At 53.4% G+C, this 26,140-nt stretch overlaps 1 protein-coding gene across 1 annotated transcript; it reads right to left on the reverse strand.

The window, feature by feature from the left end:
* Positions 1–2,379: 2,379 nt before the first annotated feature.
* Positions 2,380–22,315, reverse strand: NFKBIE (NFKB inhibitor epsilon). The gene is made up of 6 exons (XM_090046346.1): positions 21,904–22,315; positions 6,423–6,522; positions 5,726–5,936; positions 5,307–5,395; positions 4,628–4,876; positions 2,380–4,158 (listed from the first exon to the last, which is right to left on the reverse strand). Exons 1-6 carry the CDS (start codon positions 22,200–22,202, stop codon positions 4,093–4,095), a joined length of 1,014 nt encoding a protein of 337 aa, XP_089902472.1. The 5' UTR covers positions 22,203–22,315; the 3' UTR covers positions 2,380–4,092.
* Positions 22,316–26,140: the final 3,825 nt, after the last annotated feature.

Below are 26,140 nucleotides of genomic sequence, written 5' to 3' on the forward strand. Positions count from 1 at the left end.
TGGCGTGGCCCCCGTGCTGGGCTTGCTCCGTGGGGGCTGGGCTCCTAGTGCCCCAGCCCGCGTCTCTTGCAGCAGGGGCCGCCGTGAGGCGAGGCACGGGGCTCAGCTCCAGCGCGCTCCTGTCCTCAGTGGCGGGGCACTTCTCTTTGCCCTGCAAGCGCAGGCTGCCAGCTCAGACCCTGGAGCTTTGCCATGGGGACCGCGTGGCTTTCCCCCCCCGGGTGCCAGCGCCGCCGGCCCAACACTAGCCCCTGTCCTGAGCACACATGGGGCTAGGGCGGCCATCATAGGGGACATTCCAGTTTTCTGCTACTCTGCCCTCTATTGATACAAACCGGATGCCTTTATGCCCCCTATTTTTCTCCTCACGAAAAAAATAGAGGACATAAAGGCGCCCGGTTTCGTATCAATAGAGGGCAGAGAACAACCGGACTGTCCTCTGTGATGGCCACCCTACATGGGGGTGAGGAAGCACAGCAGTGCTGATCTGTGCCACAGGGCCACTTGCCTTCCCTTCCTCCCTCCATTCCTCCCATTCCGAAGCTGGGGAAGAAAGAGCAGGGAAGGCCAAAACCCAGCTGAATCTGCAGAAGATGGCAAGCCAGTTCCTTGCCCTCTCCTCCCCTCCAGACTCTAGTTTAGGGCAGGGAGCTCTTTAAAATAGCAGTTATTGGCTTGTTTCCTTTCGCAGTCCAGAGAATGGGTGCTGGGTGATGTGTGCCAAGGGATTCAGTCTAAACGGCCTGGTCACCTCTTGGCTTGGCTGCTAAAGCTGAACTGTGCCAGTGGGAGTTGGGATGGGGACAGGAACCTCTGTCATGCCAGGAACTAGCCCAAGACTCACTGGACATGGGTCACTAAAGCAGTATTGCATGGATTTGGACCCACGACTCAAAGACTAAATGCTCCACAGAAGCAGCAGCCTGTGCCCTTTTTAGCTCATTTGTAAAATGAGAGTGATTTACAGACAGGGACAGAGGCACGGAAGGAGAGGAGAGCAGGGAATCCAGTACCATTCCAGAGGGAGACGCTACCCCCCACCAAGCTGGTGGCAGGGGTGACCTCAGAACAGCACTCGAGCTTAGTGCTGAGGCCTGTGCAAGTCCAGGTGACCCAAAGAATAGAAGAAGACGAAGGCAAAGATCACATCTTCAGGCAGGCACAGGCCTGCTCTGACCACTTCAGCCCACAGGGACGTGTCAGGTGCTGCCAAAATTAGCTTGGAATAATCCAGCTGAAGCACCACACAAATTCTTGGCCTGCTGAAGTCCCATTTTTTTACGCCAGGCATGACAAACAGGCCCAGGGTGAAGATGCCTACTGGTTCACGGTCCTAGTACTAAGAGGGCTTCAGCCCAGTGCCGCTGGCCCCTGCAGGAGACCCTGCAGAGCTGCTGGGTACCAGCTTCTCCCTCTGCATAAAGCCACGTGGATCAGAACCCAGGGAGAGATAAGGAACTGGAACCATAATCAAGACGAATCACAACTAAATATTTTATTTTTTTAATAACAATATTCAAACACTGCCTGGCCCCCTCAGCAGGGACAGTAGGCTGCCCCTTCCCCAACAGTCCCAACACCCCCACACATTTGCTGAAAGCACTAGAGCAGGGGTGCTCAACTCCTGGCCCAATCCAGCCCGCACAACCATGGCATCTCCCCGTGGATTGGGAAACCTAGTAGCAGGGGCATGATAGCAATTAATCCTGCCATCCTTCTCCTACTGCCAAATTACCAAGCCCTGTGTGGTCAAATTGGGCCTGAGAAGGCCCAACTCCCTCCATATGTGGCTGGATCAGGGCCAGGCCATGCTGCACCCCTCCTGCCTATATTCTTTGTGGCCAGATTGGAGCCAAGCTGTTGCTGCGGGGCTAGATTGGGCATTGGCTGCTGCACCACCCCCTCCCACACATGGTCAGCTCAGAGCCAGGCTGGAGTGGGCCCAAGCTCCACCTGCCCTTCACTGGACCCCTGCAGCACTGGCTCTGGTTCACCAGCTGGATACAGCCCATGGACGGTCTGGTCCAGGTAGCAACCAGCCCACAGGGAAAAAAGGGTGGGCACTGCTGCACTGGAGCCTGGGAACTTGTTGAGGCCGAGTCCATGACAAATGATGTGCAGCTGCACAGGAGCCCTGGTGAAACTGCAAAGCTGAAGCACAACACAACTGCAATACCACCAGCAGCCATCAGGTGACAACACAGGACATCTTTCTGAGGTGCCCCTGGATCTGAAAAGGGTGCTCCTTTAGTAGAAAAAGGTGAACAAGTCCTCTCATCACTGCCCTTCTTACTGAGCTGCAACCCCCTACACCCACCTGCTGTCCCAGTGCTGGGCTCTGCCAATGCCCCTCATTCCTGATCCAGAGCTCCTCCCATCATTCCAGTCCTAGGCCTCTCTGGGACAAAGCCTGCTCTCCACCCCGAAATGAACACAGAGCTGGTTTGAGAAGCAGAAGATCAACTTCCACTTGGCTTTGGAGTTAGCACCTTATTGTGCCTGTGATCCCAGCAGGACCTGAGCAGATGGCAAGAGGGAACACGAGCGAAAGAGAAGTGTGGCTGGTGATTTAGAACAGGCCAGAGAGGCTGTGCTGAGGCTGCAGAAGTGCCTGCTGGGAAGTTTGGCTTCTTTCCTGACATGTTTCCCTTGCATGTGCCTTTCCAAGAAGGGGGAAGGAAGGAGCAGGCGCTCCTAAGCATCCCAGGCTATTGCGCCATCCAGGACTTGCCCCAAACAATAACAGCCGCTCCCAGCCAGTGGGCTGGGAATTTCCCCAGCCAAGGTGGGGTCAGGGGTACTGAAGCTGGCATACACACTCCCATTCCCTTAGTTGCTTGGCCTGCTGACTTCTGAAGGCTCCGCTCATTGCCTACATAGCCCTCTTGAAGTGGGGGTTGAGGGAACATATGGCATCCACCATCAGGGGAAGTGATAAACTGTCATCCTCCCAATTAATACCCCTTGGCTCTGCTCCAGCCACTTCTACTGGAGGCTCTCATCCCTATACAGACATCCAAGCACCAAGTGTCTTGTGCATTCCCAGGAAGGTGGGTCACAGGGTCTCTGCATCCTCTTTTCAGAGCAGGAAAAGCAAGGCATAGCAGGGGGAGTGTGGCCGCAGGGATGCAGCAAGCCAGCAGCAGTGCTGGGGAGGAAGCCCAGACCCCACCACAGCTCCTCCTCTCTACGGGTGTCCAGCAGCAGCCACGTGTTGGGGCAATGATAGGCAGAATGGAATTGTCTACAGGGGAAAGAGCCCTGCTCCTCATCAGGCTGGGGTCCCTTGGAGCTAGGCTGGGCTTATGCAAAGGTGGGGGGGGGAAATCCCCTGGACCCATGTGGGGCCTTGTGCCTCTCCCCAGCAACTCATGACGTGCAGGGCTGGGGGCTCCCATTCTTCATCTCTGGTGTGCCAGAAGGAGGTGGAAGAGCTGAAGGAAGACTCCCCCTTCCTGCCTACTCCAGCTACTTCACAGCTGGGAGCTAGGCAGGTGAAGAAAATCTGCCCCTCGGGGCCCCTGCAGCTCTGGTGAGTGCATAGCCCCCCACAAAGCTGAGAAGGGATGTGGAAATCGCATAGAGCCCTGAGCGAGATGAAGAATTTATTCAACAAGAAGGCAGTCGCAGAGAGCCTCTTTGGGAAAGAGGGATGGTCTTTGCCCTGCAATTGCTCCAATATTACTTGGGGGCATGGGACAGAGGCAATTCCACCTGCTAGCTGCTCTCCAGTACAGTGTGGAGACTGATGTCCCCTTCCAATTGCCCCCAACTGAGGGGGGAGGATGTGCAGGAATGCCAGACCCTTCTCTCTGCAGCACAGGTACCATCTCACAACCAGAGGTCCCAAAGCACCATTCAAGGAGCCAATGTAGTGTTCATGGTGCTACCTTCCTCCAGCTGCTCCCTGCTTGGAGTGCAAGTCAGAGACCACAGGCACTCTTTTACAAAAGGAAGGATGTCCCAAGCTGTGTCTCCATGCACATCAGCTCCCTGTGCTGCATACAGGTGTCCATGAAGCAGTAGGGAGCAGCAGCAGGTTGCCTCCTGCAGGGAGGCAGGGGAAGCAGCCCCCGAAGTCAGTTTGATCCCTCATTCAGAGCACACAACAGGCTTCCCTGAGATCTTCAGGTCATCGAAAGGCAGGAGGGCCAAGAGCTGCGAAAGAAAAGGGTATGGAGAGAGGTGGGTTAATACTGAGGAGCTAGGTTAAAAGCTCATTGAGTGTGCCCAGAACAGGTGTCATTGCTGCCCCCCCACAGGACTGGCTGCACTGCAGGGCAGCAATGCAGGAGGCCGGCCCACCCACTCACCCAGTCCAGGGTGCAGCAAACGACAGGCGAGTGCTGACAGGAGCACTTGGCCCATTACTGAACTTGTCCTAAGCAGGGCAGAGCAAACCAAGGCAACAGCAAACTCCTTCACAGCCAGCCCTCCTTTTCCTCTCCAGCCAGGAAGAGCTGCCACTGGAGTAGCTGGGAGCTCCTCACAACAAATGTTCCTGCCCTTACAGTGCCTCCTGTGCAGAGAGGTGTGCCATCTCCTGTACCCTATCTCTAGGGCCAGGACCAGCTCCCTGAGGCCCCACCACAGGCTGCCCTGCAGAGGAGGACACAGGCAGACTCACATCATCGTTGCCGTCAGCCAGGTCCTGGGCGGTCTCATCCTCCATGTTCCTCAGCAGGGTGTCCGCACCCGAGTGGGATAGAATGGCAGCAACGGCGGCATCTTTCCGGCCCACAGCCAGGTGCAGGGGTGTGCAGCCATTGTACATCTGGGCATCCACATAGGCACCCTTGCGCAGGAGAAACTGGACTGCCTCGCGGTTGTGGCACTCCACTGCCAGGTGTAGGGGTGTCTTTCCACTTGTGCCCTCCTGGAGCCAACAATGCACAGGGACTGTCAGACTGGGCCCTGTCATCTCTCCCACTGGCAGCCCCCAAAACAGAATGACCATTCACAGTGGCAACCACTGCACCACCCTCACAGAAACCCCACAGGGCACAAAACTGCTAAGATGGGCACCTTCCCCATGCAGTCTGCCCCCCAGCCAAAGGACTGCCCTGGGCCTTGCATGGCATAGGGCATTTCCTCTCTGCCCAAGAGAAAAGCCACACCCACCCAGAAGCCCTGATGCCAAAGTCCCATGCCCCATCAGCTTTGTCACTGCCTGATACAGGACCAAGCTTGTCACTAGCCAGCCTCTGTGCCTGCATAGGTTATTCCCACGATGCCAGCCTGGGGGAGGGGCACAGAGTGGCTCAGGCAGTAATGCCAGCTGCCTCACCTGCCACAACTTGCATTACCTGGACATTAATGTCTGCTCCACTCCGCAGCAGCAGTGTCATCAGCTGCAGGTTCCCTTTCAGGGTACTGATGTGCAGGCAGGTGAGGCCTGGGAAGGAGACACAGCAAAGGCAGCTCTAGGCACAATACGTATCACCAGGAACCCTAAGTCCCAGTCTGAAGCCCTGTTTAGCTAAGCACTGCACCAAGGCTGAACCAAAAGCCTTCTCTGCCTAGGGCATCTCAGCATGGAGTCTGATGCTAACCACACACCCACACACCTACAGAACCAGGCCCTGCACCTGGCACCCCACCCCCACACACATTGCAGCTACAGAGTCAGCACCTGGCTCCCATCCCCCTCCCCCTCCCACACATTACACACTACAACCAAGAGTCATCCACAACAGCCATTCCGTCCTGCTGCACTGCTCGTCACCTTGCCAGTTCTGGAGCTGTAAGTCCTGCGAGCACTGCCCAGGGGCTGGCTCCTGCAGCAGCTGCTGGGCACAAGGCAAGCTCTGCTGCTCACAGGCCAAGTGCAGCGGGGTGTTGCCGTTGCGGTCTTGCAGAACTAGATTCACCCCCTTGTGTATCAGTGCCTGTACCACGCTGGGCTGCTCCAGGTACACAGCTAGGTGAAGGGGGGTCTGTAGGGAAAGAGAGACAGCAGGGTCAGGAGCCGTTGGGGCAAAGAGGTTAGGTAGAACCCAGCAATTTCACATGCTGGTCAGGAGGCAAGAGCCGTGGATGACACCAAGAAACAAGTTCCCTCTGCTGTAGGCCCCACTCCCGTCCTCGCAGCCTCAGCCTGCTCAGGCGAGAGAAGTTGGGTGGCTATGATCCTTCTCTCTATCACTGTGGAGCAACGCGGCCTGGCAGTGTCAGGCCCAGGGCAGCCACAGTGGCTCAAAGCCTCTGGTGCTGGATGCAGACACTCTGGCTGGCATTCTCAGTGTCCCCTACGGATTCCAGCCACACTGCTGCCCTGGGGACCACCTAGGTCAGCCTGTGGACGCAGCTCAGGAACAGGGAGACACCAGAAATGGTTATACTGATTGTGTCCACATCCCTATTCTTGTGGTATAGACCAAGTTGGCAGCACATGTCTGCCTCCCTCCCAGACAGACACTCACCTGGAACAAGTCATTCTGGATTTCCAGCACCTCTCTGGGCAGGTGGGCGATGCAGACCGCCACCATTGGGTGACAATGGATGATGGCCAAGTGCACCAGCCTGCAAGAAGGGAAGAGATCAGTGTTACCATACCCAGGCTGCTGCTGCCACTGCCACTCCACCAGGAGATGAACACTTCCATGCAGTCACAACTGGAGAAAAGACTGGGCCTATGCCAGGCACCCCAAGCCTGTCTGAGCAGGCTGTGCCTCCTACGGGAGTGTCTGCTCCAAGAGATGCCCCAATGCTTCTGTGCCAGCAGAAACTGGTGCAGCTCTGGCACATTCACGGGGCTCCACCAGGGCTGGCCCCACCCACTGTCCAAACAGTCACACCCTGTAACATAGGAGTGTCTCCTACAGGGCAGGCATGGGTCCAGCGAGTGGTGTCTTTTACAGGCAGGGCACAGCACAGTCATAGAAAAATAGAAAATAAGGTTTGGAAGGGACCTCAGGAAGTCATCTAGCGTAACCCCCCGCTCAAAGCAGGACCATCCCCAACTAGATCATTCCAGCCAGGGCTTTCTCAAGCTGGGCCTTAAAAACTGCCAGGCATGTCATCATGACAGAGGGCTCCTCCCCCACTCTCAACAGGTCTTTTGACCCCTCAGAGCCTCACCTGCAGTCCCTGCTGCTTTTCCCCATGCCATCTCAGGATCCCCCCCGCACTGCACAGTCACCCATGCTGCAGATAGCCTGGGCACCCTACAGGAAGGGTCTTGACCCTATCAGCCCACAAGACCTATGAGTTTTACTGCCACTTGAGATTCCCCCAACCCTGAAATGCAGCCAGCTCTAGCATGCAGCTGAGCAGCCAAGTACAGTATATGGAGATGGCGTGGCAGAGGATGCTAGAGCAGCTCTTGCAGTGAACAGATCCAGATGTCCCTGCAGAGCAAGCCCCACACACAGCAATTTTCACAAGATTCTCAGGGTGCAGACACAGCAAGGCCTGGAGCCCTTTCAAAAAGGCAGCAGCTGGTACTTTCTAATTGTTCCCTGTGCCCCATTCAAATGCAAAACCCTATATTCTCAGAGGTACAAATGCACAGAGTCAGTGAGTCCAGGGAGCTGAATCTGCTCCAGAGAGGCGGGACCAGGGACTGGCTGCAGTGGGCTGGAGCCTAGCACGATCTGTAGCTGCCAGGGGATTTCCACACCCCTCCTCCCTGCCGCCACAACACTTCTGCTTTCCTGGCTCAAGGACAACGAGCGGGGGCAGGGGACAGATCTGGGAGGGGTCCTGGCAAGTAGCCCAAAATAACCTGTAAATCACCTCCAAGACATTACAGGCAGTGCCCCAGCTAAGAAGGAACAGGGACATGATGTATAAGAGGCAGCAGAAAGGTTCCCAGCCCCCTGTAAGGGATGTCTTAGTACTGGCTATGCTAGGGACTGATGGCAGGGTAGATATGCATCTTTACAGATTAATGAAATAAAATATATATCTATATACAGAGAGAGAAAACACAACTTCCATGAACCCAAACTCAATTCAGATCCTCAGGACTGTCATGGCTCAGGACCCAGCCACCCATGCTGGAAGAGAGAACCAGGTCCCCCATACTGGAGCCTGACCCCAGTCCTTGCACAGAGTTTCCCACTCAGGGGCTGTGGGAAGACCTATATCTCATAGACCACAAGAACACGCGGGCCACACTTGCACAAGAGCGTCAAGATGGTCTCCACTCTCTCCCAAGCAGTAGGAACAAGAGTGAGAGAGGTTCAAGCTCTCAAAAATAATTTTCAGCCCTGCAGGGAGGCTAGGATTAGCCTCCTCAACTTCACCAGCCACCTTTGGGCAAGTACAAAATGGCCCCCATCTGCCCCCACCTATCCAATTATAGAAGCAGCCAGGGCACTCCTGGCCTTCTTTCAGCCCACCCACGCTGCTGGGGTCAGGCCTCCACTGGTGGAGGGGGAAGAAGCGAGGAGTGGGTGGGTTGGCTTTTTAAGTCACAAAGGGAGCTTTGCTTTCAGTTCTGATCACAGCAAGACCTGTCTTGATCTTGAGAGAGCTCATCTCTCAGGGGAGTCAGCAGGGCAGCTCATGTGAAAGCCCTGCCTTGGGTGGCAGATCAGGGGGAAGGGGGGGAGGGAGAGGTTTCCTACCAACACATGGGTCTAGGTGCTGCTACAGCTCAGCAGCAGGGAAAACCTGATGTTCACCTGCAATAGAGCAGGGTCCCTCCTGCCTGTGCTCCAATCCATCCTGTCTGAACCGTCTCAGGGGCAGTGTCTGTGTATAGTGGCTAACAGATATAGCCACCATATACAGGCCCCAAGCCCCACAAGTTCCCATCCTTGCAGCCTCAGCCTGCCCAGGCGAGAGAAGTTGGGTGGCTACGATCCTTCTCTCTATCACTGTGGAGCAACGCAGCCTGGCAGTGTCAGGCCCAGGGCAGCCACAGTGGCTCAAAGCCTCTGGTGCTGGATGCAGACACTCTGGCTGGCATTCTTAGTGTCCCCTACAGATTCCAGCCACACTGCTGCCCTGGGGACCACCTAGGTCAGCCTGTGGACACAGCTCAGGAACAGGGAGACACCAGAAATGGGAGGTCTAGGGACCGGAGTCCTCAACAGCACCCTGGGCCTGCTGGCTTGCATGGGTGGTAGTTTCTTAGAGCATGTGCGAAGGCTGGAAAGGGTGCTTGGCTCTGAGCTGCAGGGAGGCCACCTGGACCTGTGATGCACTTGAAGACCTGCAGCAGCTCTGCAGAGACTTGACTTTGCAGCCTGTTTCATGGCAGTGCCACAGGTTCAGCCCTGTCTAGAAAATAGGGATGGGGAGCTCAGGTGTGTTAGCAGCAGGATGCAAGGGACCCCAAGCCAGGCCCTACTGTGGGAGACAGAGCAGCATTAAGCAGCAGGTTCCCCTGCTGCCCACCCCTGGGGGACATCTGTGCCTGAAGGCAAAATCCCCGGGGAAGCCCCGGGTCATGAAGGCGGAGGGAATTCCCCTGCCCCATTAAAGGGAGCAGCCACCCACAGCATGTCTGAGTGCCACATGGGGAGGGCTCCCTGCAAGGCTGGAGCTCCCCCCTGCGTAGGGGGATAGAGAATGACATCTGGGAGCCACTTAGTCAGGAAAGCAGGCTTGACTCAGCCTCTGGTGTGCAGAGAAGAGAGCAGTTTCCACTGGGCACCTCTCTGGGGTTGGGGATGCTAGGGAGCTGCTGCTGCTCAAGTTGGAAGTGCACTGACAGGGTTATGCACCATGCTGTCTCAGTGGTGAAAATGCCGATGCCAAGCTCACTCAGCAGCTCCCACCTTCCTCAGTACTCAGGAAAAAGCCCTAGGAGACCTCCAGCCAAGCCTCTGTGCAGACAGACATCCTTGATGTCATGTGCCCGCAGGCCTCCCTTTTCCATTTACCAGGGACAGTCCCTGTTTCTTCAAACCCAGCTCCCACTGCGTCCCTACCAGTCCCCATGCTTTCACCACAGAGGGCCACAAGCTCCTCCTCTGGTCTTGGCAGGTATGCAGTGATTAGGCGCTGGGCTCTGGGACTTTCCAAGGCTGTTCAGACTGAACTTTAGACCTCCGCCGCTTTCACTTTTCAGGGGCTAAGACAGTCCCAGGGGACTGAGCCGAGGTGGCATGAAAGTACACAGGTCTCTCCAAGGTCTGCCAACCCAGGCCCCCACCCTGAAATCCCCCAAACTCCCCTTCGGCAGCAACTGTACCCAGCAACCTGACAAAGGGGGGAAAGGTGGCAAGCTGACAAACTCAGACTTGAAAGCCCCAAGCTAACACTCTCTCCTCACTTCTCAGAAGGAAGAGCCTGATTTATGAGGGTCAACAATTAGAAAAGTCAGGATTCCTGGATTCTGTTCCCAAATCCAAAGCCATGGATGTGGGAACAGAGGGGCTAAGCTTGAGACGTAAGCCTGGGACCAGTTATGCCATGGCAGATGAGCATGACCATGTGGGCAAGGGGTTGGATAGTCTGGGAAATATACAGGCTGGGACTGAAAGACAGGCACTGGAAAACATGAGAAAACTGTCCCTGGTTTCTCCAGCAGTAAATCTGCTCTCACTGGGCCAGGCCTGTGCTGCCGTAGCAGCTGTTGTGCTAGCTGCTATCCCTCATCCCTTTGGGCTTTCCATGGCTTAATCTATTTTGGTGCCCATGACCTGCCAGGTGGTGTGAACCTGGCAGACAGAGACCTGCTTTGCTTGCAAAAGCAAATGACCTACCCTTTAAAGGCTTGTGAGGTACCCTGAGATCTTGAGCTGTAAGAAGCAATAGAGGCACACAAGCAGTCACTAGTCCTGCTGAGTCAGAGCTGGGTTTTCACCTGTAACTAGGATGCATCTGGGACATTTGGGAGTTTTTCCCCACAGCTCAGGCTTGGGCTTTGGCTCCTTGTTTATGCAACTGCCCCTTTCCGCACTTCTCCCATGGCAGATGCTGCCAACCCTGGACTTCCTGAAACTGGGTGTAACAGGTACCCCTCCCCAGGTGCCCAAGTGGACCAGGGAAGCAGGGAATCACAGCAGAGAGATAAGCCTGAAGTGCAAGAGGATGGTGCTTGGCCTTTGTAACATCAACAAGAAGTTGGAATTATCATCTTCCAGGGGTGTCAAACATGCAATCCATGGGACCCATGGAGCCATTTCATCCTGCCTGCTGGACTACCACCAAACTGCTAGGAGCTTGGGCGGTGGCGGGGAGGGGATTTTCCTGCTGTAGAAAATCTGAACCCTGCTGGACACGGTAGCTGGAGGCAAGAGAGTGAGCACAGCTGTCTCCACTTGGCCCCTCCTGCCAGAGCTCCACCACTGCCACATGGCCCAAATGCCAGACTTACTGTTGTTGCAGCTGCTGGCTCCACAGATCTGGCTCATGGCACAGTTGTTGTCTTATACTAAAGCAGGGAAACCCATTCCTGGAAGGTACAAGGCACAGAGGCCTCAGCCTCAGAGTTGTCTTCCTTAGCCCTGACAACAATGCCTGCACTGTCCCATGGACAAAAAGGCCCTGTCTGGCACAGCGGCAGCAGGGTAATGCTAAATCCAAGCCCTTATGAAGTGAGATTGGAGCTCTGCTGTAAAGCAGATAAGCCTGCAACACAACCCCCCACAAGCAAGGACATAACTACATGCCCTCTCTTGCTTGCCCACAGGCGCACATCTTCCAATACCTGCAACAACCAGACATTGCACAACACACTTTGCAACCTTAACTCTGCCCTCGTCCAGCCTACTGTTCTCACCCTTTCACCCACATATTTCCCTGCTGCAAACCCCAGGAGTGATGGACACAGGGAACATTAAGTGGTTATGCTAGAAGAGGGAGGGTGTTGGGAAAGGACTATGTGCAGAGGACAGCTAAGATGGGTGATGGTAGTGCAGTCCAGGGGACAAATAAATGGACTGGGAGCTCTGTATCTGCCTCTGTCACTGGTCAGCAGTGGGCATCTGGACAAAGGGGCCCTTCTCCCCTCTTAGAGCCTAGGTTTCCTTTCCCACCTGTTGATTGCCTGGCCTATGTAGACTCTGAGCGCTTCAGGGTGCGCACATACAATCTCTGTGCATTTCTATAGTGCCTTCCATGGAAGTGGAGCCTTCAGATGATGCTGCCTTTCAAACAGTGATGATCGCATTGCCACAAACTACTTAGAAAGACAGAGAGCAGAGGAGAAGGCAGACATTGCTGAGCTCTGAACCACTCCGCTGTGGATCAGAGTGTTTATATTGCTAATGGCACATAGGAAACCTGTTCAGGTCACCTAGGAAAGATCCAGGTTGTTGGACCAGAAGGATCAGGGTCCTGCTCCACAGCACTTCTATCTGGTCTCACAACACAGTCTGATTTTGCTGCCAACCCTGCAAGTGCCCTGGCATTTTACAGAGCCATGAATTAGTTGCAACACAGTCTGATTTTTACACTGTGCATGGGATGGCTAAGTACTGTGCAGAGTGGCACAGGCATTTTGGAGGGGAAAAAGCAGGAGAGGGGAAGACAGTGAAATTGAGTCGGTGGCCAGAGAAGGGAGGTGGCTGAGCTGGGAACAGTGGCAAAGGGAAACAGCTGCATGGCAAGAAAAGCAGTTGCATCACCACAGATTGGCTGCAATCAAGGCAGTGGCCTGGCATCTGGGTTATTGCCAGCTCTGTGCTACTGTGGGGCTATGAGGCATCCTGACTCACTTCTTTCTCCAAAAAACAGGGCAGAGATTACGCATTCTTATCTGGGAAGTGCAATGGATGCCTGCTTGCAAAGGCCTTGGAGAGGCAGCACTGGGAAGGGGGATATTACCCTGGCTGGCCCTTCCTTCACTCATCCCACATGCATCTGAACCATGGGATGGAGCACCCAATGTCGTCTGACCTCCCTCCCTCTCTGCCTCAGCTCCATGCACAGCTGGAGAGAACTCTCCCTCTGCTTTCTCCAAGTGGAAAGGCAAAAAGAAATGACGCCAATGCCAGTTTGCATGCAAAGCACTGGGCTGTTTGTGGGAGAAAAGGAGGAAATGGCATCCACAGCACGAGGACTTGGACAAGATGCATCATGGAGGAAAACAGCAGGGGAATTCCACTGTTTTCCTGCTCTCCCGTTCCGGCTCTATAACCTGCCCTGCTAACCCCTTCCCCAGAGAAGTGAAACCACCAACAGGAACCTTTGCCACACTGCTCAGCCAGCCCGCCTCAGGCTGGAACAACCCACAGCACCTTTGCTAGGCTGTTCCTGGGCTCCTCCCACACACATATACATACAGAGAGTTTGAAGGCTTTTCTCTCTTGGCCTCAGACCCTCCTTCCAATTCCAGTTCTGGGCTCTGCTCATGCACTTTTCTCCTGGCTTGCCGAAATTCTGCTGTCCCAGCCCCGGTCTCGCTCCACTGAGTAAAATGCTCTCAATCCTGGCTAACAACATCCTCTTCTCACCCCAATCCCTTACTGGCCTTTCAGTCTTGACGCCTTTCAATCTTGACCTGGAGGTCCCCTAGTAGGAGGTGGTTTGGGGTTAGAGAGAAGGCAGGCAGGGGATACTGCAGGTAGAGAGCAGGCCGCTGTTAAGAACACAGTGTGGAAAATCCACTCCCCTGGGGACAAGATGCCGCCACTCCCAGCAAGTGTCTCCCCCTTGGGTGGTTTCACCTATTCTTAAGACAAAATTCTCTAGCTCTTCTGGCTGCAAACCATGATGCAGTCCAACTACTCTTATAGAGAAACCACTCCACGGCTGCTGAAGGGTGTTCCCTTCCAGGCGCCTGACACAGGGGCCAAACCACCGTAGCATAGGGCTCTGTAGGAAGGGCCATGCATTTCAGAACCCACTGTTAGGAGGTTCAGGTGGGCAGAGGCCGCAGGCTAGCTAGCTACTTTGCTGTTCACTCCTTCACAAAGGTTGGGGTCTTAGCCAGGAAAAGAAGAAACTCAGCCCACTTGTCTCACATCAGCCCACAAAGGGCTCTGAGTGGGAGGCCAGCATAAACTGATAAACTGAGGCTGAAGCCACACAACACACATCAACTTCTGCAGCCATCGCTTTTTGAAGAGATTGTTCAGCACTGACTGGCAGATCAGCTGCTGGAAGGGTGCAGTACTTAGCTAGCTGGGGGCCAGCTCTGCAGACCTCAGCAGGAGACTGCGAAAGTGGTGGCAGCCCAGAGCACCAGTTCATTTTGGCCTGGCCAGTGGGCTTTGTTTAGGACCACATACTCCCAGACCTTGTTAAGAGGTCTAAGGCTGACGCTGTACAAGCAGATGGAGCCCACCCTGCCCTCTAGCCTGTTTCCCTGCCTCTCTCACACTGGATAAATAAGAACAGACTCAACTATTGAAATCTAAGCTGGAGAGCTCTTTATGGCCCTATTACTGGGGTAGGTTTGTTCCCCACACTCACATACCACACCTTGCCCCACAGCCCCTGGACTCTATTGCTTCCCTTGAGAGTGCTAGAACAGGTGACCGGATTGCAGAAGGGCTGGCTCAGCCTGCAGCATAAGTGGCCCCCCAATCAGAACTGCGGTGCAGTTCAGGTGAGTTTCAATGAGCCCATTACAGACTGAGGGACCACCTCTCTACCCTGTAAGATCACTAGGGCCAGCCAAAATCTAGGTCAGAGACACCCAAAAGCATTGGGGTGTTTGGAGCTGCTTTCAAACAGTTGCAGATGGTTTTGTAACACACACTGGAAGGTGGGAATCTGCAGCAAAACTAGGAACTGTCCTGAATAAATTCCACCCTGTGGGGGCGGAAGGAGCAGATCCTGTTTGGGGACACACTGAATTTACACGCACGCATGCACGCGCACACATACATCCCCCCCCCGCCCCCCACGTGGCTGGGAAACAAACCTGTACTTTGCAAGAATCTACTTCAGAGATACTGCTTGCAGACAACCAATAACCCAGTATGCCAGTGCAGGGCTAGAACTGATGAGTATAATCATAATCGAGGAGTTTCTTTTATCAGTTCTAGGATCCCTACCTTGCTCTGAGTGGTGCAGCCTTCTGTCTCTGGCAAAGGACATGGTAACACTCCTGTACATATTGATCCTGGCAGCGATGTGGACAGACGTTGGTATCTTTAATTACATCAGCTTCATGAATTTGGCTGCTTGTAGGGTTCCTCCCTCAGGCCTGCCCAGCCCACACACTAGATCCTCTCCAGTCTCTCATCACCCTTATCTCTAGTCAGGGTGCCAAAATACTTTCCCTTAATGAATCAGTTGAACTAACCTTTTCCCACACTTGCTAATGATGGTGAGGGAACATCATTCAAGCAAAACCGTGATTAAAGGGATCATTCAAGCAAGTCTGTTAGAGATTCATCCTGACTTGCTTCCAGTCACTTCACAGAAACTTAGCTCCTCATTATATTGAGGATCAGGGGATATTTTTTTCCTCTGGCATTCTAGAGCTTGGAACTTTCCAAACATTCTTCCCCTTTTGGCTGAAATTCCCCGGGTTTCCCCTTGGAAGTGCATCCGTGGAAGTGGAAAACATGAAGACTTTTCTTGGAAATCATCATCAGAATGTAGAAGGGACACTGTTTGCACTGCATAACGCAGGAATTTAGATTTACCCAAGTAACATCCTCTTGGGTATGCATCCTGTTCCTGCAAGGATCCTGGCCATCTCAGGACCTGGGAAAACCTAGTTAAGAAATGCAGACATTGCCATCAAGAAGAGGCTCAGATCCTGCCCGGCATTTCTGGGTGTTACCATGAAATGAAAGGTTATGTCCAGGCCAGGATTGTCTCCTGTTGCAGAATTACTAGGCTTTATACTGGTTTAGCTAAGCCATGCCAAGCCTAGGCCAGGGACTGTCCCTCCACAACAGCAGCAGCTGGCAGCATCCTCGATTCCCCACGTGTGCAGCCCACACCACGTGGAATGACAGAGGAATGTGCAGATGACCGATTTCCCAGCGGAATGAGCAAACTGGGCACACCACTGGTGGCGCCTCTGGTCCCAACAGCTCAAAATAGGAGGAAATTACACACCAAGCCAGATAAAGGATACACTTCTGCCGCTAAGGCAAACCGGAGACTCGGGCTCTTGGAACCGTTGTCATTAGAGATGGAAAGCCCCTATTAGTCCATTCAGCCCATCCTGCCCACACTAAGACAGCAACATGCTAAATATACATTCCTGAACAATGCGGCTTCCATCCTTCCCACAGGAGCTGATAAGAGCCTAGGGTATGTCAGCATTGCCCTTCGGAGTCCAAGAAAAAAGACAAAAACTGGGCTGGAAGGGACCTCATGAGCTCATCTAAGCCACTCTTCAGCTCAAGGCAGGATTGTCTCTGTCTACACAACTCCCAACAAAAGTTTTTCCTAACCTGCACTAGGAATTCCCAGACATTGTGATTCTACCTCACCTCAAGGGAGCCTGTTCCAGAGCTGAATAATTCCCTCTATCCCACTCCTCCCCATCACATCCCCTCCCTGTGCCATGACACCCTTTGGAGAGCTGCAGATTTCCACATGCCTCCATTTTCCCCTCCCACAGTTATCCCTTTGCCAGGTTCTTTTGATCTGTTCCCCATTTCTTAGTCACCCATATCTTTTCTCATTGTCCTTTTCCAAGTTCCCCTCTATCAGGAGTCCTCCACAGCTCAGTGATGCCCACCCCCTCTCCTGCCCAGACACATAGGGTAGCATGAAAAGGAACAGTATGTACAGCAATACAAACAGGCAGTGAGGAGAGACTTTGAACCTGCAAAAGCTTAGCCATGCTGAGGCGGGACATGGTGAAATGCAAGGGGCAGGGGCAGGGGCAGGCAGCTTTGTCAGGCTCTCACAGTGCATCACTGCACTGTGGGGAGATGCTAACCCTGCCTATGTCACCAAGTGATGTACTGCAAGGAGGCCTAGCATTCAGAGCAGGCTGTAGCTAGGCACCTCAGGCAAAGCAAGGAAGAGCTCCTTCACCCCTGCAGCTTCCAGTTGCTGCCATGGGGAGGGAGAGACCTGAAGGGTGTCTGCTCTGAGACACAGACACAAGTTAAAACTCTTTAATCTGCCCTGGTCCCTCATTAACCTGTCTCAGCCCACAAGTCATCGACATGTGATTTCCTATCAGCAGACAGCGGCACTAACCACACTGTTGGGGAAGGAGGAAGTCGGGCTCCCCTTTGCTGCTCCTACTTCCCCGAGACACCCTGCATGGGTGTAGCACAACCAAAATAGGCCTGGCCCTACTTTCACATGAAGGAAACTGTGAGAGGGTGTTCAATGCAGGGACCCCTGAACTTTGCCCACGTGAGGGGGCGGCAGAGATGGTGCCTGCTTTGCATTACACCATGCAGATGACAGCTGCCTTTGCACAAAGGTGCTGCCCCATGAACACTAGGACTCCCACCTGGTTAACTGAAGGCAAGGCCAGGCAAACTGGGACATATAGTCTGCCCTGGCTTCAGCCATCACAATGGTGCCTGGTGATAGAAGCAGAGATCTTTGAACCAGAGAGTGTGGCTGCCTCAGGGAGGTTCAGGCCTAGCTACCCATTCTGCCAGCAGATCTTTTTCCTCTCTGCAGTGCACGGGGAGCCTGTGGCATCACCCCACCAGTTTTGCCCAGGACCCCAGTGTGAATTGCAAGCCCTTTCCATGCCCTTGCAGGAGGCAGACAGTCCTTCCCCCACCCTTTCTGCAGGATTCTGCAGCTGGGGCCCTCCTGCATCTGCCTAGCTCCGCAAGAGGGAGGGGGGTTTCCCCAGCACACACTTAACAAAGATTGAGCCTGTTTAGAGTCTGGGGCACAAACAGAAAAGCTCTCTGTGGTCTGTCCAGAGCTAGCCCATCCCCCAGGCTGGAAAACCCCTTTCTGGCTTCCACAGATACCGACTCCATTGGAAATGCACTGAGGGAAAGACTGTCCAGATCCAATGGAAAGGCCACATGTTCCCAGGCAGAGTCTAGTCTGACCATGCATGGGAGCAGTATAGCAAGGAGTTTTTCCTCCAGCCATACTAACCATTCCCCTGCCAGCCAGATGTATAGCCCCTGCCCTTTTCTGTTCCAGTCTTTGGACTCTAGTCTCTCCTAACCAGTTCTGCTAGCACCTCAATCCTAACCTCTAACTCTTCTGGCTAGTTATCAATCCTGACCTGTAGCATCTTCTCTTATTTCACTGCCTGGATCCCCCCAGGCCCCAGTCCTGCTATCTCCTTGCCCCTGACCTGACCTCCCAGGTCTGCCAATATCCCTCTTCCCTAATCTGCTATCCTAGTCCTGACTTTCCTAAACCTATCATCACTCAGCAGTGATTTTTTAAACACGATTAAATGTCCCTTAGGTCTTAAGCAGCAAGCACCAAACTCATTTCACTTGTGCTAGCCCAGCCAGCATCCTCAGGCACCACCTCTTTTCTTCAGAAGAGGCAGTCAGTTTGGGCTCAGCTGCTCCAGTTCAGGTCAATTTATACCTGCACCTTTGAATGTCTAGGTTTCTATGGGAGGTTCCAGCTGAGACTAAGTGTCCACGTGATGATGAGATCTCCACCTCAATTATAAACTTTAATTCAGGGGTTGGACTTGATAACAGAGTCCTTCCCCACTTTCTATCTCCTAGGGACATAAAATCTTAAGCAAGCCCATAGGAAACTCCATGGAAGGACTGGGCCGGCAAAGGCACTAGGCCTTACAGCTCACACCAAGCATCACCAACTGGAGGCATGCTGCTTCATGCCAGGTTCAGTCCTGAATCAACAGAGGCAACTGAGGAAACAGGAACTAGAAGCTAAAAGCCCAGAACTTGTCTTTTTTCAGAATTACAATGGTTACAAGGAAGTGATATTGCCCAATGAAGCCTACTGAGAAATAATGAGATTACAGTTTGAATCCTAGCTTGAGGTCTGCTGCACTGGAGGCAAGTCGCACAAGGCAGCAGCTACCTTCCCGCTGCTGTTGGGTCATGAGCTGAGGTGCAAGGGAGTACAGTGGGTCTGCCTCTGCAGCTGAAGGAAAGCTAGCCGTGAGGCAGGCTGACTGCTTCCACCCAAAGGCCTCTAAACACTTCACAAACATTCATTAGTTGGACTTGATTAGTTCCAATTTACACACAGGAAAAATCTAATCACTAGAACACACTCTCTCCTAGAGCTGGGAAGAGAACCCAAGTGTGCGGATTCCCTGTCCCACTGCTCAGCATTAAACTACCTCACTTCGGCTACTAAGTAGCAACCATTCCATCCCCTATCCGCCCCACGCACTCTTTAGATTTCCTGTTTTAAACTGCATTGTAAGTAAGCAAAACCAGAAGAGCAGCTGCAGCCATTTGGAGAGCCTCTGCACAGCCACCTCCTGATGGGAGGGAGCAAAAGGCAGCAGCAACTAGCCCAAACTGACTGCCCAGCGGAGTCTGAAGATAAGAGCAGGCAGCTTAGCCGACCTAAACCAGCACAGAAGACAACTGAATCCAAGTGAAATGTGTTCAGTGGTTGCTGCCTAACACCTGGAGAACACCAGATCATGTTTGTTTGCCCCTCCTATTAATGGGAGTTTTGGATCAGACTCTGGACAACCTGGTTTGACAAGCAACTGGCTCAGTCACCCCTACAAAAGATGGGATCAAATCCCTCCCCCCCCCCCAAAATCAATTGAAGCATTTACAAACAATATCACCCCAGGGACACAATGGGGAAGGGAAACCAGCAGTCACCAAATGCACCACAGCCTCACAGGCCTTTGGGCTTGCCCTTACTCATTTTAGTTGTACCTTGCTTAAGTGCATCTACGCAGGCAGTTATGCCAGTGCAACTGAAGTGATCACATTGGGCATGGAAATTTCCATGTGGGCTACAATGTCCAGATGAGAAAATAAAGAGCAGCCAGTGCTTGAACCACGCTGGGGGTAGTGGGAGGGAGCAAGGTTTCATTTAACCTGGCTTGGATGGGGTTTGCTGCAAGGTCATTCTTCTCAGCATGTCCCACAACACACAGGAATGGGCTAATTAGCACATGCCTTCTTCCCAACCAGGAAGTAAACACATAGCTGAGATGAGACCGGCTTTTATCAAGCAAGAAGCACCTCCTTGGATGAGCACAAGATCCTCCCCCTCTGCAGCTAACAGGACCTTTGATCCTCTGCTATAGACATCTTGTTCAGTGGCTTCTGTTCCCCTCCAGTTTCTCTTCCTCCTGTACCATTATTCATTACTGTATTCAACCCTGGCCTGCATCCAGGCTGTGGACCAAAGTTTCAGCTATTCAAGCAGCTAAGACACTCATACACATGCTCTTTGATTTTGCGATGGAAACATCCTGACAAGGTAAAACGTAACAGGAAAAAGGAGCAATTAGCTGAACTCAGTTACCAGAAGCCAAAGCAAACAGGTTCAATACCGTGTGTCTGTACCACGCACTGATGTGCAATTAAGTCCTCAAAGACAAAAGGCAAAAAGACCAAAAGCTGTAGCAGAGAAGCAACAGAGATGCAGGATAAGGACAGTGCCTCTTCAGGAACTTACATTACAGAGTCATTAAAATTCATGCTGCTTTGGTCACAGACCGTACAAAGCAGACAGGCTAGCTGCACATAAGGATTTACGTCGGAAACCAGCCACATCAAGAGACTCGTAGTTGTTCCCTAGTGAGACTCCAACCCACAGAAGAGGTGGGACCTAGGCTCCCCTCTACATAACTGATTTTCCTCAGGTAAACATCTCATGCAGCCAAGCCATCCATCCACTTGGTAAATGAAGCTTTGTGCTTTGGTGGATGAAAAGAACATTTCTTTTTTTTCCTTTTGATGTAGAACCCACCCCCCCTTCCATTTTTCCTGGCAGCCGCTGAATAGGCCGAAACTCAAACTTTGCACTGTGATGTGTGTTTCTGTATTGCTCTGACTGTTCACCCCACCCGGAACCCCAACTTTGCATTTCCCGCAACTCTGAGCGGCAAATGGATTGGAGCGGCTTCTTCCCCCCTCCGCCCCCGTTCCCGTCCCCACTTGTTCCGTTTACTTGGCTCAATTGTAGATTCCCTGGTAAACGACCAGCATATTTCACTGGGACCAAAAAAACCCCCTGAAAGGCTGAAAGAGAGAACATGGCCCCAGGGGATGGAAACATTTCCTGCCTGGTTGCTAGCTACAGCCTGGTTTGGGCAGGGGGGGTGTCTCTGGACTAAGGGATGGGAGCTTTCCTGGATGGCAGTACTTACAACCTGGCCTGGGAGGTGTACAGAGAAGGGACAGAACCTTTCCTGTATGATCACTACTTGCACTCTTGCTTGGAGGTCTTGCTTGTGGGCCAGGGAAGGGAAATTTTCCTGCCTGGTCACCAGTTGCAGCCTGGTTTGGGGGGGTCCATGGACCAGGGATGGGACCTTTCCCCCATGGTCACTAGCTACAACCTGCCGTGTGGAGATCTATAGGCGCTGGGGGGAGGACGAGGGGAGATCTTTCCTGCCTGGTCACCAGTTGCAGCCTTGTTTGCAAGGGGTGGGGGGAATCTATGAACCAAGGTCTATGGACCAGGGATCACCAGTTGCAGCCTGGTTTAGGGGTCCATGGGACCTTTCCCCTGCGGTAACTAGCTACAAACCGGAGTGGAGATCTATGGGGGCTGGGGGGCTGGGGGAAATCTTTCCTGCCTGGTCACCACCTGCAGCCTTGTTTGGGGAGATCCAAGGACCAAGGTCTATGGACCAGGGATCAGAATGGACCTTTGTCCCGTGGTCACCAGCTACGACCCGGCATGGAGCTCTACGGGCCAAGGAGGAGACTCTTTCCTGCCTGGTGTGAGGGTCCATGGACCAGAGGATGGGACCTTTCCTGCCTGGTCACCAGTTACTCCTGGGGAGGGGACCCATCTGAAAAGAAAAACAAAAACAAAAACCCTAAACCCAGGGAACTTCCCATGTTGAGGCTGCCAGTCCCAGGCTGGCGGCGGCAGCGGCGAGCCACCTCCGCAGCCCGCCGTCCCCTGTGCCAGCCGGGCGGTGGCCGGGCTGTCGGCCGAGCCCCGGGCGGCACTCACGTGTCTCCATCCTCCGAGATGTAGGCGAGCGCCTCCAGCTGCTGGTGGCTCAGGCCGTGCAGGGCGCCGCGCTTGTCGGGCGGCGGCGGCGGCGGCGCGAGGCCGGGCAGGGGCTCGGTGAGCGAGGCGGAGCCGTAGCTGGAGTCCACGCGCTCCTCGGCTTCCAGCGCCTCCTTGCCGGAGCCGCGCGGCTCGTCCCGGGGCGCCGCGGCGGGCAGCGAGCGCAGCGAGTCGATGCCCGAGTCGCACTGCCCCTCCTCGGCCTCCGCCGGCCCCTTGCAGCCCTCGGCCCGCGACATGGTGCGGCGCGCGCCTCACAGCAGCCCGGCCCCAGCCCGGGAGCCCGGCGGGGCGCTCGTGGCTGGCAGCGGCCGAGCTGCACCCCCCGGCTCCTCCTCCGGGCCTGAGTCACCGCCGCCCGGGATTCCCCCGGCCCCGCCCCGCCACTCGGCCCGCCCGGGCAGGGGCGGCGCGGGGCTGCCCTGGACTGGCTCCCCGCCGCCTCTGAGGAGCCGGCGGACGCTGCTCCGGGAGACGAGGGTCGCCAACCCTCCCGGAGTCTCCAGGGATTCATTGGAGAGAAATCTCCAGGAGACTGCTGAGAGTCACCTGGAGAGAAACGATAGGGCATTCGTTCAAATTAATATTACAGGTTGAATCGGATTTATGTAGGTTTTTAAATGTCCTGGTAGTGCGCGTTTGCCGCCCTGATGTAAAGCCTGTGCACCCTAATCCTGAACTGATCGATGCCAGCCCGCAGGTCGTCGGCGTTGTGTCGCAGGCATTTTGGCGTGCCTGAAACCGCCCGGAATAGATTCGAACGGAGTTGGCAACCGTAGTGACTGCCCGCAGATGGGCCTGTTTGATGAGCCAGGGAATGTGGGTCTAGGCCCAGCATGTAAAGCTGAAAAGCCCCTCCTTGAGAAGGGGGTCATTAAGGACACATCAGTGATTGTTTGGGATGCATAACAGGCAGAACAGGTGGGGAAGGGGAGTCAGAGGTTTAAAATGAGGGTGCCAAGGCAGGACACAGAGCAGAACACACTTGGCAGCACCCACGAGCCCTCAAATGTGTCCAAGGAGCCAGTGGACGCTGCTCAGTGAAACTTGGCCTGGAGACAGGCCTGTCTGATGATGAGCCAGGGAACATGGGCCTAGGCCTGCCAAGGCAAACGAGCCTCCCTTGTTACAGGAGGCCACCGGGCACACCAACAGATTCCTTGGGGCAAATGGAAAACAAAACAGGGATGGGAGTGAAGGCACAGGTTCATAATGAGTGCACCAAGGGGAGATGCAAAGCAGAGCACATCAACCAGTCAGCACTCGCTGGCTCCCCAGTGCATCCAAGGAGCCAGTGGACGCTGCCCAGTGAAACTGCCCGGAGATGGGCCTGTTAGATGAGCCAGAGAACAGGAACCTAGGCCCACGAAGGCAATTTATGAGCCTCCCTTGCTAAGGGAGGTCACTGGGCACACCAACAGATTCCTTGGGGCAAATGAAAAAAAAGACAGGGATGGGAGCGAGGGCACAGGTTCATGATGAGTGCGCCAAGGGGGGATGTAGAGCAATGCACACCAGCCAGCACCCACTGTCCCCCAAACAAGTCCAAGGAGCCAGTGGACATGCCCCAGTGAAACTGCCCAGACACACAAACAAATCAGGGACAGGAAAACAGCTCTGCAGCCCTCAGGGATTCCCCCTCACCAGAGCCTCCTTCCTGGTCAGGTATATTGCTCTGGTTTCATTCAGGAGGGGACTAGCTAACCAGGTGCTTCCTCAGTTGGCACCTGAGGAGGATGTGGCCCCCTTCCTTGGAACTCTGGAAGGTATTTTAACACCCCCTGGCAGCAGCAGGATGGTGCCTACCACAATCCCCCAGCTTTACCTGTGAGCCTAAGTGGATCTAGGATTTTGAAAAATGGGGTGCAGGTGGTGAGAGGCATCATTTCCCATAATACATATTTTGCTCTGGTTATAAAGAAACTAGAAGCTTTACTGATAGGCTAAGGTCCAGGCCTGTGTTATGCAGTTGAAGATGGAAGCAAAAACAAATAGAACCTCATTGAAAGGAGTTAAGATCTGCAGGGCTGTGAAATAGGAGCCTCCTCCCTAGGATCAGTGAACAGACAACAGCACTGCAGAACAAAGGATAGCTTGAGTGGTGAAACATCAAAACCATTATAAAGAAGAGGGGGTCATTAACACTGGTGGAATGAAGGGTTTCCCCATCCCATCTAAGAAGGGATCTGTAGATTATAATGAACCATGAAGACAATTGGCTCCCTCTGGGCCACCTGACTAGAAATGCTGCTACCACTGCCAGGCAGTTGGTTTTAAACTTTGGAAGGGGGCAGGAATAAAAAGGGGGTGCAAGTGCACCCCTTTTAATCTACCTCTGCCTGTGACAGGTTGGGATGCTATGTCTTGTGGTTGTATTGGGGTGGCCTAGCTAGTTTTGCTAATAGGTGGATCCCAATCTGTGGTATGGGTACCACCAGTGGTATGCAGACAACCTGTCAGTGGTACACATTAACAGATTTATTATAATTACTTTATATGACAAAAAATTGCTGGTGGTACTTAATGTTGGACTGAAAACTTTGCTGGTGGCACTTAAGGCTGTATTGTTTTAAATTGGTGGTGTGCAACTGTCAGAGTTTGGGAACTGCTGAATTCTCAACCAAGGTGCCACAGCACCCTGCACTGCCTTGAGATCCTTTCAAGGGTGCCATGGGATGCCACATGATGTTAGCTCTGTCAGGTGTGCACACCTGATGCACAGGATAAACCCAGAGATTTTAAATAGGAATCCAGAATGTTAAAACCATTTTGACCGGTTTGGATCTTTCTGAGGTCTTTGCAACAAAAGAATGGCTCTGTTGTTTTTCTGTAGTCAAAAATGAGTTAAAAGTAAGGGCTGGCATTTTCCAAGGGGTGCCTTGAGTCTAAGAGGGGTGCCTTGAGCCAAATTAGAGGTGTCTTCAGTTTAAAAAGGTTAAAACCCACTGGGTTAGACAATGGATAGTTTGGATAGGAATGATCCTGCCTCAGGCAGGGAGTTGGACTCGTTAGATGACCTCTGAAGGTCTCTTGCAGCCCTGCCTTTCTAGGATTATGTGTGGTGTTACTGATAGTAATTTGCACTGAACCACATAGTGTTTTATACCAGCCCTAACCAACTTGGAACCTGGTGGACTCCACAGACGCCGCCGGGCAACCTTAAAAAGAAATTCAGCTGCTCTTTTTCTTGGTTCTGGTGGTGGGGTATGTCTACATGAGCATGAGAGACAAGGACTGTATCCCAGTGTGGCTGTGGGTGACAGACACATGCTCTATGTGGCATTTCTGAGTGATCATTTCCTCCTCTAGATTACATTTGTTCAGGACCTGACACTTGCCTCTGTTTATTAGTGTCAGTTCTTTAAAGATCAGGCAAGTTTGCTGTGGGAGTGAGAAGAATCTTGCCAGGCCCGGCAGAGTTGTAACTTGACTGTGACATACCCAGGTACTGACTGAACCCTGGTGGGTGGAGAAAAACTAAACTGAATACACGATTTAAGAGCTTTGCTTTACCTACAGAGGGAGGTATCAGGAAAACTTAAATATAGGGAACTGCAGCAACTCCTTCAGCTTTATGTCATTATTCATTGGAGGCTATGACAAGGAGGGGTGAAGTGACTCACCCAAGGTCATGTGACTTACTAATAAAAAAGTATCAAAGGTTTCCCCAACCCTAGCAGCCCACTGAGCTAGCATGGTTACAGCACACCAGCTTCTGGGGCCAATGGCACACAAAGATTGGTATAGCTGACAGCACATCTTACCACCCTTGATTCCCCAGCCCAAGTGACCAGGTACTTATTCATGGCCAAGCCAAGTGGGGAGCAGCCTTTTGCATGAGTTCAGAGCGAAACTCACACCACTTGAGTCAGTAGGATACCTGCTCTACCATTGGCCCCCCTACAGCTTGGGAGAAGACAATATGTGGGAGTCCTTGAGCCCAAACAGGAACTATGTTCACCGCCTCTTACTCTCCTGCTTCAGCTTAGCTATACATGAGAATTCACAGATCTAATTTAGGCCATCTCCTCACTGCAAACATGATTGATCTGTACAACAGATTTGCCATGATCAAGTCCAGTTACATTTCCACTGTCCCAAGCAAGCACGGGGAGAGTCTAGTAGTAGATCTTGTTACCGGAACGCTTTTTTGGAGGTTCAGCCCCGTCTCCTTTTG

This window comes from Crocodylus siamensis, chromosome 1, assembly GCF_052110815.1.
Source record: "Crocodylus siamensis isolate JL-2025a chromosome 1, ASM5211081v1, whole genome shotgun sequence".
Classification (NCBI taxonomy): Eukaryota; Metazoa; Chordata; order Crocodylia; family Crocodylidae; genus Crocodylus; species Crocodylus siamensis.

Bases quoted from the DNA above. Each gene is read 5' to 3' on its own strand.
- NFKBIE (XM_090046346.1), bottom strand. From the start codon at position 22,202: ATGTCGCGGGCCGAGGGCTGCAAGGGGCCGGCGGAGGCCGAGGAGGGG. The intron at 5,937-6,422 runs GTGAGTGTCTGT...CTTTCCCTACAG, and splicing joins TCCAGAATGACTTGTTCCAG to ACCCCCCTTCACCTAGCTGT. The intron at 4,159-4,627 runs GTGAGTCTGCCT...TTTCTTTCGCAG, and splicing joins TGGCTGACGGCAACGATGAT to CTCTTGGCCCTCCTGCCTTT.